The sequence below is a fragment of the Diadema setosum genome, chromosome 5 (assembly GCF_964275005.1).
Source record: "Diadema setosum chromosome 5, eeDiaSeto1, whole genome shotgun sequence".
NCBI classification, from domain to species: Eukaryota; Metazoa; Echinodermata; class Echinoidea; order Diadematoida; family Diadematidae; genus Diadema; species Diadema setosum.
This window is the reverse complement of record NC_092689.1, coordinates 19677967-19695312: the sequence shown is the minus strand read 5'-3', so window position 1 is coordinate 19695312 and position 17346 is coordinate 19677967. Positions and strand designations below refer to the sequence as shown.

Here is a 17346-nt window from a genome sequence, read left to right as displayed (position 1 = left end):
TTTTGTTGTGATGGGGTGCATAAAATTTGAATCTATACACATTCAAGTAACTATATAGTCCAACAGTCTTTCAGGTGATCTGAGTGCTTTGCATTTTCTTTACCGTATTCATTTTGTAGCTTTGTGAAGCTTTTGCCCAAAACCTTATCTAGTTTTCATTCATCAGTTGTTACTACGCAGGACAAATTTGGACTGGCTGGTCGCTGTTGTTGTTGTTGTTGTTGTTTTTTTTTTGTTCTTTTTGGCATTTCACGCTAAAGTAGTGCATAGGAATTTAAAAAAAAAAATGTATTACAAAACCTTCCATTGAATCCTGGAAATACCAGGCATACTGTGTTTCTTTTTTTCTCCGTTTCTAATTTCCTATTTCCTTTTTCCTTTTCCTTTTTGTTTGGTCTAGATTGTTTGGAAGGGAGCCGCAATATTTGTTGGAATTCAAGCAATGAATTCACGTCAACGATCCGAAAAAAATTCTCACATATTATGAATATGCCCTATTCATTTAGCAAATGGAATCATTGTGCAAATCAGCAAGATGTTACGTACGATAAAACAACAACTATAGCAGCAGCAGTATGTAAAACAACGAAAGCATTTTGTCATTAATATTGGCAGAATAAATGTTTCATGTGTCCAAAAGAAAATAACACCCAAATATAAGCCAATCGGAAAATGATATCAAGCAGGATTTTATCGATGAAGCCAGACTGCTTTCATTTGTCAAACAGATAAAGCGACACTTATGGCATTCTACTCTCTTCAGTTATGAACATTGTTGAGTAAGGTGATGAAAAGACATAATCAAAGGTATCTGCGTGTGCAGGTGGTGTGATATTATAGATTTTTGTTGGTCTTAGTCTATAAAGGCTGCGCAAAGCTCAAACAAGTTAGGGCATTGCACATAATTATATAAAAAACACGTCTTACTTAGTGTCACGAGATCCAGTGCCAAAGGAGCTAAACTAATATCCACCAGCTCAGAGCAGTTTCAGGCTTGCTGTTGAGTTCCTGGAAGGAACATCTTTGAAAGCTAGATTCGTTCTACACCAGGGAACTTTGCACTCACCAACAGTAAAAGGAAAAGTAGTCTAGTCGTGGAAAGTACGAGCGGAAGGAAAGCGCACACGAGCATGTCTCCAATCTTCAAGATGACGGTACGTAAGGCAATGGCAATTCCTGTTCAACATCTTCATAGAGTTGTTTCGTATGTACGTTTTTAGGTTGTAGGAAGGCCACTTCTGCGCTGGAAGAGTTTATCAACACTTAATTTTATCTTGCAGTTAGTTTACAGGTACCTCCAGGTTACCTACTTATTGCCGTAGCGTGGTGAATCACTTACCATGCATAGTGAGCTCTCGCAATTACCAAGCTCCCTTTCGGTCCCTAGCATTCGCATGGCTTCTGGTCTGAAGAGAATTTCGAAGTACATGTACTTTTTTTTGTCTGTCCGTAACTAAATCTTAATCTTAACTTCGTAACTTAATCTTCAGCAGTCTATCAATGAAGACAGTGTGTGAGTGGGGGGGGGGGGGAGGGGGATACGATGAGAGCACAACCTTTGCCCGTTGCGCACTAAGCGCACTTCAGGGTGGCACTATGCATACTTCTTCAATGTGCATTGTTTGAATTGTCATTTACATATTTGATGTTATTACCTCTTTTTTTGTGTGTGTGTATGTTCACAGTAGTTTTCACGTGTGGCTAGGATATAAGAAGGCCCCTATGCATGGTGGACTTCAGGGCTGGTTTTTGAGAGAGTGTATGTGTGTGTGTGTGCGTGTGTGTGCGTGTGTATGTGTCTCCCTGTCTGAATATCTGTCTGTATGTCCGTCTGTTTGCGAGTCCGAGTGTTTTTTTGTTTTTGTTTTTGTTTTGTTTTTGTTTTGTTGTTGTTGGTTTTTTGGCGTGTGTGTGTGTGTGTTTCGGAACCGGTCCATTGATGGCTTCAAAGTATTCAAATGAACGAAAATGCTTCGTGTATGAGTCAATGTTTTCCGCAGAATAAAATTCTTCACAAGAGCCGTAAGCTGTAACAAAATTGTTCCTCATATTTGCATGTTAATATGTTCATGTGTGTATATGTGTGTGCGTGTGTGTGCGTGTGTGTATATACATATGAAGGTATGCCCCACTAGAAAGAAATGTCTTTTTGAATCAGAATCGTTTTTAGATTGTCTACAGACTACACCTATTCACACTCACCACCCCATAATGATAACCGTTATTTTGGTGATACTGTGTCAATCAGGCGCGGTGGAGCACCCCAATTATCTCGCAGAAATCCATCGGCAGCCGAGCCTCATTTCCATAAAGTAAACAACATGTACTCGCGTAGTTGAGAAAAAGTAAACAACTTCTCAAGCTAATAACAATTCAAGGAAGCCTATTTTCGGATTAAAATTGAGTTAGTTTGAATTTGAAAACATGTCCGAATATTCACATATAACATATTAAAGGATTTGACAATGATAAAACGTAATATTTTAGCGAAAACCTGGCGAGCAAAATTACCAAAAATATGCCTCGAAAATCATCCTAAAATTCACGAAGTGTGATTGCGGAACCAAAGCGCCATTCGAACAAAGTACACCGAAATTTATTTATCTGCTTGCATTTTAAATGTCATACCGTAATATTCCCGGCCATGGTTGTGTCGGAAAAAAACAGAAGGTGATGTCAAAAATGACACGAACGCAAAGCGGACAGGTCGGTCCCATGTATATATAATCGCGTGACTGTAGCGTTGCATGTCACAGCACACACAACGCTTTGCTGCATGCAGCGTGCGCGGCAGCAGCTCAGCAGTCACCGCCGTGCGACACTCAGCAAAATTGACTGCGTCACATGCAAACCAACAATGAACACGAAATCCTGAATATCACGCACGTACCACGCATGCCCAATATTACGGGAAAAGAAATGACGTCATTTTCAATTGTTTCGCTGACTATAATTTTCTATTCCAAACCCTGTAGAAACAAGTTGATTTCTCAAAAAGTACAGGTGGAACCAAGCGAAAACTTTCACCATATATGGATTGAGGCCTGATAAACTTATGTTGCTAATTTCGGACACATTGGAGCCCGGCCATAGTCCAGTCGGAAAAAAACAGAGAGCATGTTTTGCGAGAGGTGATTTTCAAAACGCTTTAATATCTCAAGTTCTAGTGCAGCAAATTTCATAATTTTTTTTATCAAAAGGAAGTTTTTTAAAAACTTAGATAGTATGGGAAGTTTGAGTTTACTAGCGGCACACAAGGAGAAGGTAAAGATTTGACTTTTTCATGTACACAGTTTCGGGCAGCCGTGGATGCCCGTTGGAAATTCAAATAGAACGGGGCGATAATGAGATGCAAATTGGGGTGCTCCACCGCGCCTGCAATGTCTACCATTCACATTCTAAGATTGATGACAATAAAAGTACTTTCATTTTGCTTGCGTGCTGCATGATTTGCCACTCTTTTCACCTGGATTACATATGGTCTTTAGTTGATTTTTGTTTTGCTTCGTAGATAATTTGGCACTTCTTCATAGACACCAGCTGTCTGTGTTTTTTAAATGTCATAGCGTGTCTCATGCTGATAGATCTGCAAAGCAGTCGTTGAACCGTCATCACAACACACACCTGAAGTGGTATATTTGAATGTCTTATCTTGGCCAGGGTTTTGATCAATTTGGTTCTATATGGCACACAACCAAGTGTTTGTATACAGGACTGACGAGTGGTAAACACCTCCAATTCTTGGCGAGAGCTATACTCGAACTCGGGGTGAATCGAAATATGTTGCTTCATTTGCAATTTACTTCTCGCCATTTTCCTGGTTCAAATGATAATATGAAATTCGCTATTTCAAGTCATATTTACGTGCTTATTATCATAATAAGTGGTGAAACAAATTTCTGTCAATAAGTCCTGCCTGAGTAAGACTTTTATGTCCTATGCTTTGATCGAGTTTTACCCAAACGACTGCTAATTGATAATACGGTTTTTAGTGAAATATAAAAGCTATTTCTTGGACTTATGATGGAAACGAAAATTCGGGAATTCAAGACGTCGAATGATTAACATCGCGTATGACACACTTTGGCCGGATGCCACATGTTCTCTATACTTGGCCTTTTTCTGCCACGCACCTCGTCGCTCCGTTTCTCATCCCCCAACTCTAGCCCGTCGCTGCACCCATCTTGCCTTAAAAAGAGTAGGAAACAATTAGCGATCACTTTCTGACCGCATCCTCGGTTCTCTTCCGTTTTCTTTCTTTTTTTCTTCCTGAAAACAGCCGAGCAAACCTCCAGCTCCCCCCGTCCCATACCTGCCGGGCCACCTGATGATTGTCCTTGTGCTTTACAGCGACAACAGTGAGTTGGAGTTTAAAGGTCTTCGAATGTGTAAAGAGAGCTACTTTTGTTATCCTCCTCTCGCTAAGAATAGAACGGCTTCTCAGAAATAGTCTAGAAATACCAGTTTTCAAAACATGAGATGAGCAGTTACTCATCGAGCGGTTAAGGATAAACCCCACGCCTGATGTTCTGACAATGCATTTATGATTCTATATCAACGGGAGCATATCCGCCCATACACAAACATCGGGCTCAGCAGGTGTATTAATGATGAATTAAAAAGGCGCAATTGTTTGCTTGATTCAGATCGTCTCCGGTTAAAGAAAGAACACGGAAAGACAAAGATAAGGGATAACAGTACTAATAACCCCACCTTATATATTTCCTTTTTGTTCACATACATGATGGGTGATTTCTTTGTAACATTCATTATCATATTCAAAAATCCTAACCAAAATGAGAGACATTTGCAGGCTCATTAAATTTGGTACGAGATCACTTTTTAGTCGCCTGATAGCCTGCCGAAAATGATGTCAATATACTATACTATACTATACTATCATACTGCACAAACTAATGCAAGGGAGAGTTGTGATTGTCAACGTCATCACTTAAATTCGTTTCCATGTCATCATGACCAATAACACTATTCGGTGAAAGTAAGTGAAACTTACATTCCATATAACTTTCTTGTTTCATGTCTGGATTGGATGAAACGTACACAGTTTCATTGTGTCATGGTACCCTATCATTAAAGGGACTATGCAATGCTAGTGTATGTTGACTTGTATTGATTCACAGTACCCTTATCATCACGTATGCATAGCCAAAAGAATATCTACATTATTATACGTGACTTATATTCAATAATGATATTTCATTCTGCTGTTTTACTTCAGATTACTTAGATACGCCCACAAAAACCCCTTCCTAATCAAGATGATTCTGTCAGTGACGTGCATCTGTCAATTATTGCTAAAAGTACTGCATGTAATATGATTTACAAAAAGACATTGGAATGCACCTTCCCCATTATATCGAGCATAACTTGGGCGTTTCCCTGCAATATCTTATTATTATTATTATTATTATCATTATATTAGTAATAATGTAAACATGCAAGTTATACTCAGTCTAGATGGGAAGGTGCATTCCATTGTCTTTAGTTAATCATATTAGTACTTAAGTAATGATTGATAGATGATGTCACTGGCAGAATCTTGTTTTGGAAGTTGTTTTTTTATATTTCATGGGCGTATCCAATTAAAAATCTTAAGAAGAATAAAAATCTTTCATAAAACATGTTACTGCGGAGACCATTAGCTAACGAATGATTTGCAGCCGATCAATTCCAGCTTTAAGATATATCTTTAAATATGTGTTTGCCATGACGATTTAGAAAGGTTTATATCTATTTTTGCTTGCAATTCTCGATGTTTTCGTCAAAATTGCTTCTCTTTCTTTTTGGAGTTTTGTTTTGACAGATAAAGCACAGCGAGGATCGATGTCGGTCTCAAAAATGTTATCTGACATAACAAGTGATAGGGAAAAGCAGGCCATGCATGATCTCATCTAATATTTCGTTTTCATCGTGATATTCGTATGCAATCGTTATCTAAACTTTCAATCTGCTGATAAGAAGAAAGTGACGAATATACATATAGGCATACTACTGACTTTGTTTTTCTCAAGACCCCACAAAAATTAATTCAATCTTTGCAAAGTGGAATTCATGTATTGTCAGTCCTAACGCGATATCATATTGCATCATAATGTCACCTATACCAGCATCTTTTTCTGAAGACGCCAATTTGCCTTGTATCACTTTCATTTTTCCCTGAAGAATGCAAGGTGAAGCCCCTACTTGCACTTTGGAAGGCTTGAGAATCTAAAACTCTTTTTTCCCTATTATATTGCCACGATCGTACTGCAGCACTTTCTCTTACATTTATATCTTTTAAATCCAAAGTAAGGGAGCATTATTTACAATCACCAAGAGTTAAAACCGGAAACATGAAAATACGTTGAGCACGCTTTGTACAGAACTCCTTGACATCCAAACAGAAATTTATGTCCTTTTTTTTTCAGTAATTTATATTTTACGAGTAGATGACCCAATCATAATACCCAGATAGAATCTAGTTGGGGGTGGGGATAAACCATCGTGCCCAAGTTCACGCTGCGAAAACCGCATTACAGGATACCCAGACGTCCTCAGCCCATTATTGAAATTTTATCCCACACTTCGCATGCCATTTGCCCATCAAATCCTCACGACACTTATATAATGATGGCGGATTTCACTTTGCAGTCACAAATTGCCCTATTTGTCCAGCAATTTGCCGCGCAGTGGGTCGCCCGTCCGCCGCGCGTCAGAAGGTACCGCCTTTGCTGAGCGGCGCGCTGCTGTGAGTGGTGTAGCGCGCAGCACGAAACCCCTGTTTGCGCTGTTGTTGTTTTCCTCACATTTTGGCGAACCGTTCCTTGTAGCTGTCACCGCTCCCAAAGCAGAGATGGGGAAAAGTGAGGGTGGATTGTGGGTTCGAAGTAGGAAGTGTCTGACACACTGAATAGATGTGCCAGAAATGTGGGTTTGGTCCAACTACTCTACCATTATAATCAAGGTAGTGACTATATGCGCTTGAGTTGCTAAGACGAAACAGATACTAATCCTATCGTATTATCTATATAGGCCCTACTTTCTGGAAAATAAGGTGTCTTTTTTTTTTTTTTGTTTCGCTGTCGTTGAAAGAGCAGATGAAAGTCTTTTCAAAGGACCAATTACCCTGTGAACTTAATGTTTGTGCAGGCAAGAGAAGCTTTTAAGTTAGATTCATAATCTAGCCCTCATTTCTTGTCTACAGTGTTTTTGAGGTGTCGGTATGAAAAATCTCATGTGTGGATTTCCAACTTAGAATTTAGTTAATTTCTTGTGTTTCGATTTGATATCCCTTTCAAAAGCAGATTTCGTTTGTTTTTTCATTATGTTGTTCATATCTGTAATCACCACAGTTGTTCAGTGAAAGAGTCCTTTATTTGTTTGTTTGTCGCCTTATGTCTTGCATCGCTTTCAGGAGTCTGGCGTTCGGTGTGAGGAGCGTGAACGGATGATGAAAGCGTATAGTCAGGATATAGCTATCTGACTTTGGACGTGGCTGTGCAAGCCATTCCGCCCTTGTCCCTGGCAATTAACTTTCACCGTTGTGTTTCGGCTCGTGTCAAAGCAACCCGCAACAGGGTAGAGGTCAAACGACCAGTGACTCCCGCTACGCCCAAATTGCGGCTCACTGGGCCTAGGTGATGCCGTGTTTGTTTTTCACGAAGAAAGGGGCAAATAAGAGACCGGTGTGTACTGGTCTGTCAATTATGAAAAACAGATAATAAAACATAGCCGTGAGCCTTATATTTTGAATTCAATAATGACTAATTTGTCAGACAGACAACATGTGAAAAACACCCATAAACCCTTTCAAATGGAAAGAAAAGGGGAAGAAGAAAAAAAAAATACCAAACACCTTTTCGGTAGCCATGAAATGCAGTGGTCATCATTTTGTGCTTACGATTGTTACAGGAGAATGGGGCTTCATTTTGAACTCTGTTCTCCTTTACCAATATTGAAACTTCACAGATTTCAAATATTCATGTTATCAAGAATGAGGAAATTCTAAGGAAAACTAGAAAATTTCCAATGTCCCCTACTCCCCCGCCCCCCCCCCAAAAAAAAAAGAATGTCGAAAAAATACATTGTGAAGTTTAATCGATTTTGAAGTTACGGATTCACTTTTTTAATATGGGGGGGGGGGTTGGAATGGGTGTAAGGGATATAAAGAAATCACTTAAGATACCTGCTGTCGGTTTTTGATACCTTGACAGTGATGGACATTCAAATTATCTGCAAATGATTGTAATCAAGCTCCAGAAAATATTCATTAGTAGAGAACAGATTAAGTCTGAAAGGTAAGAAAAACGGCTGACATCCAAGAAGGGTGGGATAAGATAATCGCAGAGGATATCTTACTTTGGATGATTGGCAGCCATTGCGGAACATCAAAATCAGAGTAAGAAATGCCGAAAGCAGGCGTGTGAACCATCTCAACAGACGTCCATCTGTCTGTCTACCTCTCTCTCCATCTCTCTCTCTCTTTTCCTCATCCGGCTGTGAGAGTGATGCAGAGCAGTGGTTGGCAGGGAATATTAATGGACACTCAGTGTGTTCAGGAGTCAGAATGGAAAGCTACCTCTTAGGAGTCGGATGTGATACCTCTCTCTCTCCTACTACCACTCGCCCCGTGTGTGTCTGTGTGTATCCCTTTCTCTCTGTCTCTCTGTGTCTCCCGTCCGCCGCAGTACAAAGGTAGTGCCGCATCTCTTGCGAATACACTGATCACCATCAAGATTTTCAACGGCTAAACGGACCTCCGGTTTTATCACCTCAACTCACCTCACCAGACCGCAACGGTAATTATATCACTTACTTCAGAGATCGCGCTGTTGTGTCAAAGAAAAATTAACTTTGGATCGATTATTATCGATGTTGTACTTGTTTTTTTTTTTTCATTTTATTGTCAAATGCTTGGTTTTTTGACGACTTAAACAAATTTCCTAACACCACCAGCCTTAAATGCAATTGTACAAAAAAGGCATTAAGATTGCTTTTGTACGCCGGCCTTCCTTATCCATTGTTAACTCAGTCATATTCAAACCAAAAGATGTTTCTTTGTGTCCTCTGAAGTCTGAAATGCCTTTCTTCTAGCGATATACTGACAAGCAAACCAGTGAAACATTAGCTTTAAAATAGAAAAAAAAAATACGTATCTAGCTTTTAAGGTCTTTGACAAAGCTTACGCATGGCAGCCATAGATACCACTAGCAGTGAGTGCATACAGAAACTTGGCTGATACAGTAAGACGATGCCCAACATTAATGTGTTAAGAACAGATCCAGGCGTAATGAAGCAATCTTGTTGTTGTTGTTGTTTTGTTGATAGGATTAGCAGAAGTGTTTATCGAACTTAATCAATCAGTGCATAATGATACACTTATTGTTGCAGATCATCGGCGATTGAGGAAAATTGTTTGGCAAAATTTGGAATTCTGAGGAATTGCCTCAGAATAGATACATATATAACATTATTGTTGAATTTCTATTAAAAAGTCAATGACTTATCATGATATTGTTCATTACACAAATTGATATTTTCAAAACGGGACATATTTAATACGATTGAAAATAAACATTTGGGGTATACTCACGAACGGATAACAAGATGATGAAAGACCTTCTTTGAATTCCTCTCTCACTCGGAACTCGTGGGGTTTATAGTGGAAGTACAAAACTTTTGTTCTAATGGATATCTTTTGATCTAACAAAATCACGGCATAACACATTTGCACGCTTGATGTTTGTTCGTATGTTGGCATAATCACTTTACAACCAAGCGAATTCCGAATTTCCGAAAGGATGTTTAACTCTATCGATACCAAAGACAATTTTGTTTGCGTGAAAATGTCAATGACATCTGAGATTGTGGTATTGAGGGGCTTGTAAATTGTACAACCATTCCGTTAGACTTCATATTCCTTTTTCTCTGTATTTTTGTTTATCATTGGATGCTTATAAAAACCAAACTTCAGCTTGTCAAGGTGGCTATGATCTCCTTATATCAGTGTCGATACAATCATGACGTGAAGCCTTCAGTAGGAGAGGAAGTGTGCGAGGTCTTCGGTAAAACATTCTATTGCTCGTCATGTCATGACAGCTAAATCACATGACAGCATGCAGCGATAGAAGGCTTTCTTTCATTCACACCAAGGAAGTCAAAGACATCCTTGTTTACTGACTAACATGTTTGTCTAAAGGTGTGTGTAATCCATTGTATGAGCTATCTATAACCTCTCCATTGCGGTTCACATGACATCTGTTGTCTGCGTGAAGATAGGTAGGTACGTTGAAACTAGGCCAAAAAAGGAGAGAATTATTGTGCAAACAGGAATAACGTGACGGAAATAATAGACTATGCCTTACTTCTCATGGGCCTATTTTGAAGACCACCATATAAAAACAAAAATTGATTTCGATTGCTGTATCAACCTTCGTGGATATTTATGTATCTATTCAATTTTTGGAAGATAGACAGATATAGATACAGAGACAGACGGAGAGACAGACAGACAGACAGACAGAAAGACAGACAGCAGACTGACACAGAGATAGAGACAGGGACAGTTACAGTGACACTGACAGAGATAGAGATCTTGGCGCACAGTAAAAGTAACTTACGAATAAGATGTCCATGACTTCTTTTGAACCCTATCCAACGCGTCATCGTCATTACCAGCCGACAGTCGGATGATTCTTTTCCCATTATTTACGTTATATCCTTATCAATTACATGCACTACCGCTTAAATTCGCAACATACGAAAACTGTTTGACATCTGCAGTCCAATATTTGAACCAACCAATCATAATCCAAATTTCATAAGGGTATAGATTTGTCATTGAATTAAAAAAAAAAGTGAACGTGTTATACTTTGATATTTTGATAGAGAACATAAAAAAAAAATGTAAGTCTTGTTTTTCATTGTGCCATTGGCGGTCTTTCGCAGTTATTTTCAAGTGGTATTGTTGTGTTGATATCAAAGCCAGTATCCACAAGGTATACTATACACTCCATTTGTCATTGGTTGAGCTAGTGTGCGCTTCGCCAAATCATGATATTTTCCTATCTTGTTTTATTTCTGATTGTTTTTACGGGTCAAATTCCCAAGGCACACATCGTAAGAAACAGAGATTGTGTCTTAAATTAAGGTTTAGATTTTTCATGGAGACTCTTCTCTTATGTTTTGTTTTGACAATCATTCATTATTCATATTTACACTCCTCCCTTTTCCTCTCCCAATGCAGTCTGCCAATAGTACGATGGGGTGGAAGATGCTGTCAATTACGCTACTTGCGGCAATCCTATTGGCTACATTACAACACGTGACTGGAACGTTTCCTTTCCTCTGCGGTGAGGCACTGGTGAACGCAGTGGCGACGGTTTGTGGCGAACGAGGCTACTACGTGGGGCCAACTAAAAGATCAGGTAACGTTACTCCTCCTCTTTCTCCATTTACGAGGCAACGTACGTCATTCGGCGTAATCCACCAGTGTAGTTTACTTTTACCATGGTAATGTGTGTTTTATAGTTTTATTTGCCATGGCATAGTTTGTTAATGAGGCTTTTGAATTCAAATATTTGCGATTAACTTGAACCCGATGAAAAGGGAGATATCGTCAGAAAGCTACTAGTTGTGATTGATAACAATTCCTAGACAAGGGGGTCCTGTCAATATCCATCATTTTCACTTGTTCCGCACTTCATCTCGATGCGACCATTCACAAATCAAATCAACCAAAATGTGTACGTTGTTTATAGCTGCGATCCCAATAATAGTAACTTCAAAGACCCGAAAGCTTGAGGAGACTGTGGAGTGGGAAAGCTGGCCCGGCTCGGCTATTTTCGAGAATACCCGAGGTCCCCATTCCGCACACGCTTGAGAGGCCACTGACATACCCCAAATTGGAAAGATTCCAACAGCCTCCAAGACGAAATGTAAATAGTGTCAATGTGGAATGGTTCTTAAAACCCTTAAAAGATCACTAAAGTACCAAAAAGTAATGTTCCAGCAAATTTCTCAAGAGATCTTTGTGGGACCTTGAAGATTACCGAACGTTCACGGAGAGACCGCTAAGACTATAATTGAGAGATCGTTGAACGATTTTGACATACTCTCTGAGATTTTCGAGAGATCAATCAAAATCTCTGAGAAACTGATCTCACGATAATCTTTCATTGATTTCCTCCAAAAATGTGGAAATTCTTGAGAAGCTGCAGATAGATAATTGAAAGACTCGTAAGACTCGTGAGCACTCTTTAACAGATCACTGAAAACGGCTGAAAGACCACTGAGAGAGTATTTTCATGATATGCTTCAGAAAGTTTATTTTGAACCGTTTAAAAAAAATCGGAGACCATGGAGACAGACTGTGAAATTTACTGACAGATCACTTAGGAATTATGAAACACCGCGGAAATCACTGAAATTTCACTGAAAGTTCATTGAGATGATCTGCCAATTTTTACTGTCTTCTAGAGGTCTTGTCCTATGTGGATAGTCATATAACGAATTGTGTACAACCTTATCACTGATCTCTATGCGAGTACACACATCCCCCCCCCCAAAAAAAAAAAAAAATAAAAATAAAAGCAAAAATAAAAAATAAAATGATTGGATTCGACCGTTACCGAAGAGCGTCCGTTTCGATGCATATGATACTATTCACTATGCGTTACTGTACCACAGTGCGCAGTGAATAAAGTTCGATTCAATCGGGTCACCCATGTGTCCCAATACAACTGGGTCTTAATCAATATGACTGAGATACAACCCCCATCTCTTCTACTATTAGGTTACGGCATGTTTCCACTGAGATTTTGGCCCATCCCACCTTTGGAATTCTTTCCAGGTCCTTCGAATTGCTTGGTTTTCTTGCGCTGACCGTCACCTTGAGTTCCCTCCACGGATTTGCCAATAGAGTTGAGGTCGGGATTTTGGCTTTTTGGCCATTGTTGTCCTCAAACCATTTCTTGACTTTTTTGGCAATATTTTTGGAGTCGTTATCTTGTTGGAAGATCCAACGTGGCCCAAGGCCAAATTTCGCAGGAGACTCTCGCCAAAAAGTCAAGAAATAGTTTGAGGACAATGCAGTCAATGTTTTAGAGTGGCCAAGCCAAAGCCCTGACTTCAACCCTAATCCGGATCTGTGGAGGGAATTCGGGGTAAAAGTCAGGGCTAGAAAACAAAACAATTTGAAGGACTTGGGGAGAATTTACATGTCATTATTTTAAATTTTGATTACGGTTTATAGTTGCCTTTAAAAAAATGGTTGTGGATAAGGAGGAAGTGTAGATGAAGCTCCTCTTGACAAGGATATATCAAATAACAGTTTTTGCTGCTCAAACGTTGTTGTTATTTAGTGGACAAAAGTGACTGGTTTGCACTTATGCTTTTTATGGTACATTTTCCTAGGATTAATTGATTTGATCAGTAAGCATTTTGCTCTCTCTAAGTTTCCTTCATGGACGAAATAAGGTAAATTAAGGCTATTCATTCTCTTCGAACCGAATAATAAATCATACCATGAAATATCTTACCATCTTTTCTTTTTTTCAATGCAGTCGACGCTTTCCAGCCCGAGACAAGAGCGAAGTCATTTCTAAGGAGTGTATCCTCGGCTGAAGGAGGGCGAGAGAAACGTCGAGTTCGCTCCAGCATGATCGTCAGGGAGTGCTGCGAAAACCGATGTTCATACAGCATCGTCGAGAGCTACTGCAATCCATGGCCCGAAACCGTGTCGCACACCGCCGTCGAACACGGTCGACACGGCAAGTCGGCCGAAGACGAAAACCGGATGGAAGCATCGACCCTGAGGAATCGGCCTCAAGACGGAGCCAGTCTCACAGACGTGGCGGAGGAGCCCGACGTCGTGCGCAACCGCACGTCCGAAAATAGAGTCGAAAATCGCGTCGAGAAGGTTGAAACGGTTCTTTCCGAGCGAGTGAAACCAACATCGTCTGCGAGGTCGTCGTCGGGAAGGAAGTCAAGGAAGCTCAGCAAGAGCGAGAGGAGGAATTCTTCGAGAGCCCTGAAGGCTGCGAGGAGAGAGGAAAGACGGAGGAACAGACAGAGGAGTTCTGGGGAGAAATCACGGAAGAGTAGAAGAAAGAACAGAGAGTCGGAAATGAGTCGACGGGCTAAGAGGACCAGCCTTACCCCTTGGATTGACCGATTTGTAGACAAGGTAGGCTTAAAGGAACAACCACGATCCATAGTGACTTTACAAAGAAAAAAAAACAGGACAGAGAAGTGCCATGGAATAAATATTTGACAGAATAATGAATGCATGCATTGTGTAAAGTTACACATGTTTCACGAAGCAGTGATATTAGTTACTGTTCCCAATACAATGACCTTATGAGGGTGGTGATGGGATTGTGATCCCTGACTAGCTTTACATTGACTTGTGCCCAAATCTTCCATAAAGTCCATGAAAATGTATTAATGTATAAGCCAGCACGGGGCTCCATGAGCAGAAGAAAGTCATTTGTACCAAGAGAGCATGCTATTTTTTAAATTTACTGAGATACGCATTTGGTTTTATGACGCATCTGTAATGTTATGATTATTCAAATAATCCTTATAAATGATGCTTGCCAGCATATCCACCTGACACCAAAAGTAGTATTTTGTAATGTATCAATAGAAAAATGATAAAATTGTGCTTTCCCAAGATTTAAGTTACGGACCATTCTGTTCACCTGCTCTTTGCAAGTTCATCGTTTTGAACATGATTGATGAATTCCATAAATTGTCACACCGGGCAAACTTAATGCATTATGTCGCTTTGAAAATGAGTGAAGTATGATCTAACCAAGTGAGAAAAAAGAAGAAAGATCATTTGTACCCATGTTCACACGAGCTAAAACTCCGAACTAGCATGGCTTAGAGTCATTCACAAATATCCCTAGAACGTCAAGGCTGAATGAGGATTTTTCCTTGTGTTAGTACATTTCTGACTCATCTGGCGATTGATATACACAAACAAAACAGATATGGACACATCAAGTAGAGTTCGACCTTTACAGCAGAATGAAACAAAATAGATAACGACGAATTGAATTGTATTCATTCGTCAAGCAATCGGATATCTTTCAAATTGAATTTTCATTAATTTTTTCAAGAATTGGATTTTTTTCCAAGAATCATTTGCACTTTAAATCAACATGTGCTTTGCATTTCAGATCAGATCAATTTATTTCTGCATTCCGTTTTCATTGCAATATTTAACAAAATTTCACAATATATCCTGAATTATATGAATTGTACCAATTACATATATAATTTGATCGTAAAGAAAAGATATAGGGAAAAATATTAAACGATATAAGAAAATAATTGATGGTAAAACGACAACAACACTTTATTCACCAGAAGCAGAGCGTTTCACAGACCCCCAAAAGCGACTTTTGAAAATTTTTCATTTCGTCTTTCACGTGGGCTCATCTGTATTACACTCATTTTCAGAGAGAAGTGAGTAAGTAAATGTAAAAATTCCCCTGTTAAAATATGTATATGAAAGTTACTTTTTGTGCAAAAGTTATGCTATTTTGATTAAGGGCGTTGTTGGGTGTAGTAGATGTGTTTGTAATGAATTGTATGTTTAATGTCCTTGAAAATCATGGTTCAACCGACTAGGGAAGAACAACATTTTCTTTTCTCCTTTGATCTTGTTGTTTTAGATCTTCTTTTTTTCTCCTTCTTCTTCTTTTCTCATTCTTCTTTTTCTTCTTTCTCCTTCTTGTCCTTCTTCTTTTTCTTCTTCTTTCTAAGATGAACAGACATTGGGTTACTGACAAATGATACATGTATCCCTCAGTGGTTCTAAATTTTCTCTTTCAATTGTATCTTTTCCGTTGTTTTATCAGACCTCCTACCTGCCAGACGCAGAATACATTGGCCGTTCAGAGTTCGAAAGAGAACAAGGAATAGCGCCACGCGCGTCCAAGGAACATACAACCCAGACAAGCACAGAATTCATCGCTAAACTGAGACACGCATTTAGCAAAGAAAACGAGGAATCGGCGAAAAACACGACGCATAATGATGATCCCGCAGGCGAAAAACATGGCAATCTTGTGCCCGACTTCTTCCAAACGTGGACATCTTTGAGAACTTTCTTTTCATCCTTGAGTGAGGGTAGATGAGACAGACTCACACCTGTACATAAAGATAGAATAAGCATTCGAATTATTTATTTCATCTTCATTTTGTAAGAACTTAGCGCCAAATCTAGTGAACGACAACAATCAAACATTCTTCATTGAAAAGGTATTCTGACGATTTTTTAACTCTTTGTTTTCTTCCCTTCATTTCTAAGAAATTGTTTTGAATCTGTATTGCCAAAAAGAAAAATAATAATAATTCAATACATCGCTAACGATGATAGGATATGTAAGGCAAAAAAAAAAAAAAAAAAAAAAAATCTGTGGGAATCTTTATTACTCAACAGGCATCAAGGGTACATATTTATCTACCGAGATTCTCAGAATGCTTACATGGCGAACATGGAAAAGCAAACTTTCCGCAAATCACGATGACGTCAAAACGGTGTAGTTCTGTAGACTATCTTGCTCCCATAAACAGAGGCTGATATAATTATGCAACATTATAAAGCAAACTGCCAAAGCGAACCTTTTGTCTGTCGTTTGTAAACTATTCTGTGGTGATGATGAAGACTTGAGGATCTACTGCTGAAACTAAATCTGTCCTGTTTTCGAGTCTTATTCTTCGGCGAAAGCTCTTTTTTTTTTTCCTTTTGCCCAATCCTTGCTATTGTTCGAAATTGGCGCAATAGCATCATAATCTTTATTAAGAGCGTCATCACGCCCTCTTGTGGCAGATAGAGAAATCCTCTCAGTTGCCTTGATTACTCTTGGCAACAGTTCGAAGACACTGCCAAATTCCAGGCTAGGTATTCCGTTCCTTGTTTTTCTTCATGCGTTCAGATGAGGTACTACGGAAATTGTCTTGCAGTACTGTAACAATGCTTTAACTATCAACAGGCATATGTCAGACCGTTAGGTGTTTGGAGTGCATTGTTGTGTAGTAAAGGAGTCAACTGTGTCGATCCGTATTAATGATCAAAAAATTGATTCAGTGATTCAAAGTGACAAAAGTGTTTCGCATATGTTGTAAGTGTAACTTAATCACATGACATGTAGGATTTTGCAACTGTTACCTAGGAGATTTGTTACTTGACTAAGTCTGCTAAAGAAGAAAAACCCTCTTTTAGTAAGATTAAGCCAAATACTAGATTTCTCTGTAGCATGAGAATAGCGCGTTTAAAGTTCATCAATACGCTGCTTGTGTCTTGGCAACGAATTGATTTTTTTTTTCTCCAAA

At 39.2% G+C, this 17346-nt stretch overlaps 1 protein-coding gene across 2 annotated transcripts; it reads left to right on the top strand.

Moving 5' to 3' along the window:
* The first annotated feature begins 899 nt into the window (after window positions 1–899).
* On the top strand, window positions 900–16443 carry LOC140229183 (uncharacterized). 2 transcript variants are annotated; one of them, XM_072309448.1, is made up of 4 exons: window positions 900–1154; window positions 11246–11426; window positions 13563–14185; window positions 15870–16443. In XM_072309448.1, the coding sequence occupies exons 1-4, from the start codon at window positions 1131–1133 to the stop codon at window positions 16146–16148; spliced, it is 1107 nt and encodes a 368-aa protein (XP_072165549.1). In that variant the 5' UTR covers window positions 900–1130; the 3' UTR covers window positions 16149–16443. The 2 variants fall into 2 exon arrangements, with proteins under 2 accessions (XP_072165549.1, XP_072165550.1); XM_072309449.1 differs by lacking the exon at window positions 900–1154 and adding an exon at window positions 8524–8798.
* Window positions 16444–17346: the final 903 nt, after the last annotated feature.

Excerpts from the sequence above, each read along its gene's own strand:
- LOC140229183 (XM_072309448.1), top strand. The coding sequence starts at position 1,131 with ATGTCTCCAATCTTCAAGATGACG. Across the intron at positions 1,155-11,245 it reads CTCCAATCTTCAAGATGACG|TCTGCCAATAGTACGATGGG; the intron begins GTACGTAAGGCA and ends CTCCCAATGCAG. Across the intron at positions 11,427-13,562 it reads GGGGCCAACTAAAAGATCAG|TCGACGCTTTCCAGCCCGAG; the intron begins GTAACGTTACTC and ends TTTTCAATGCAG.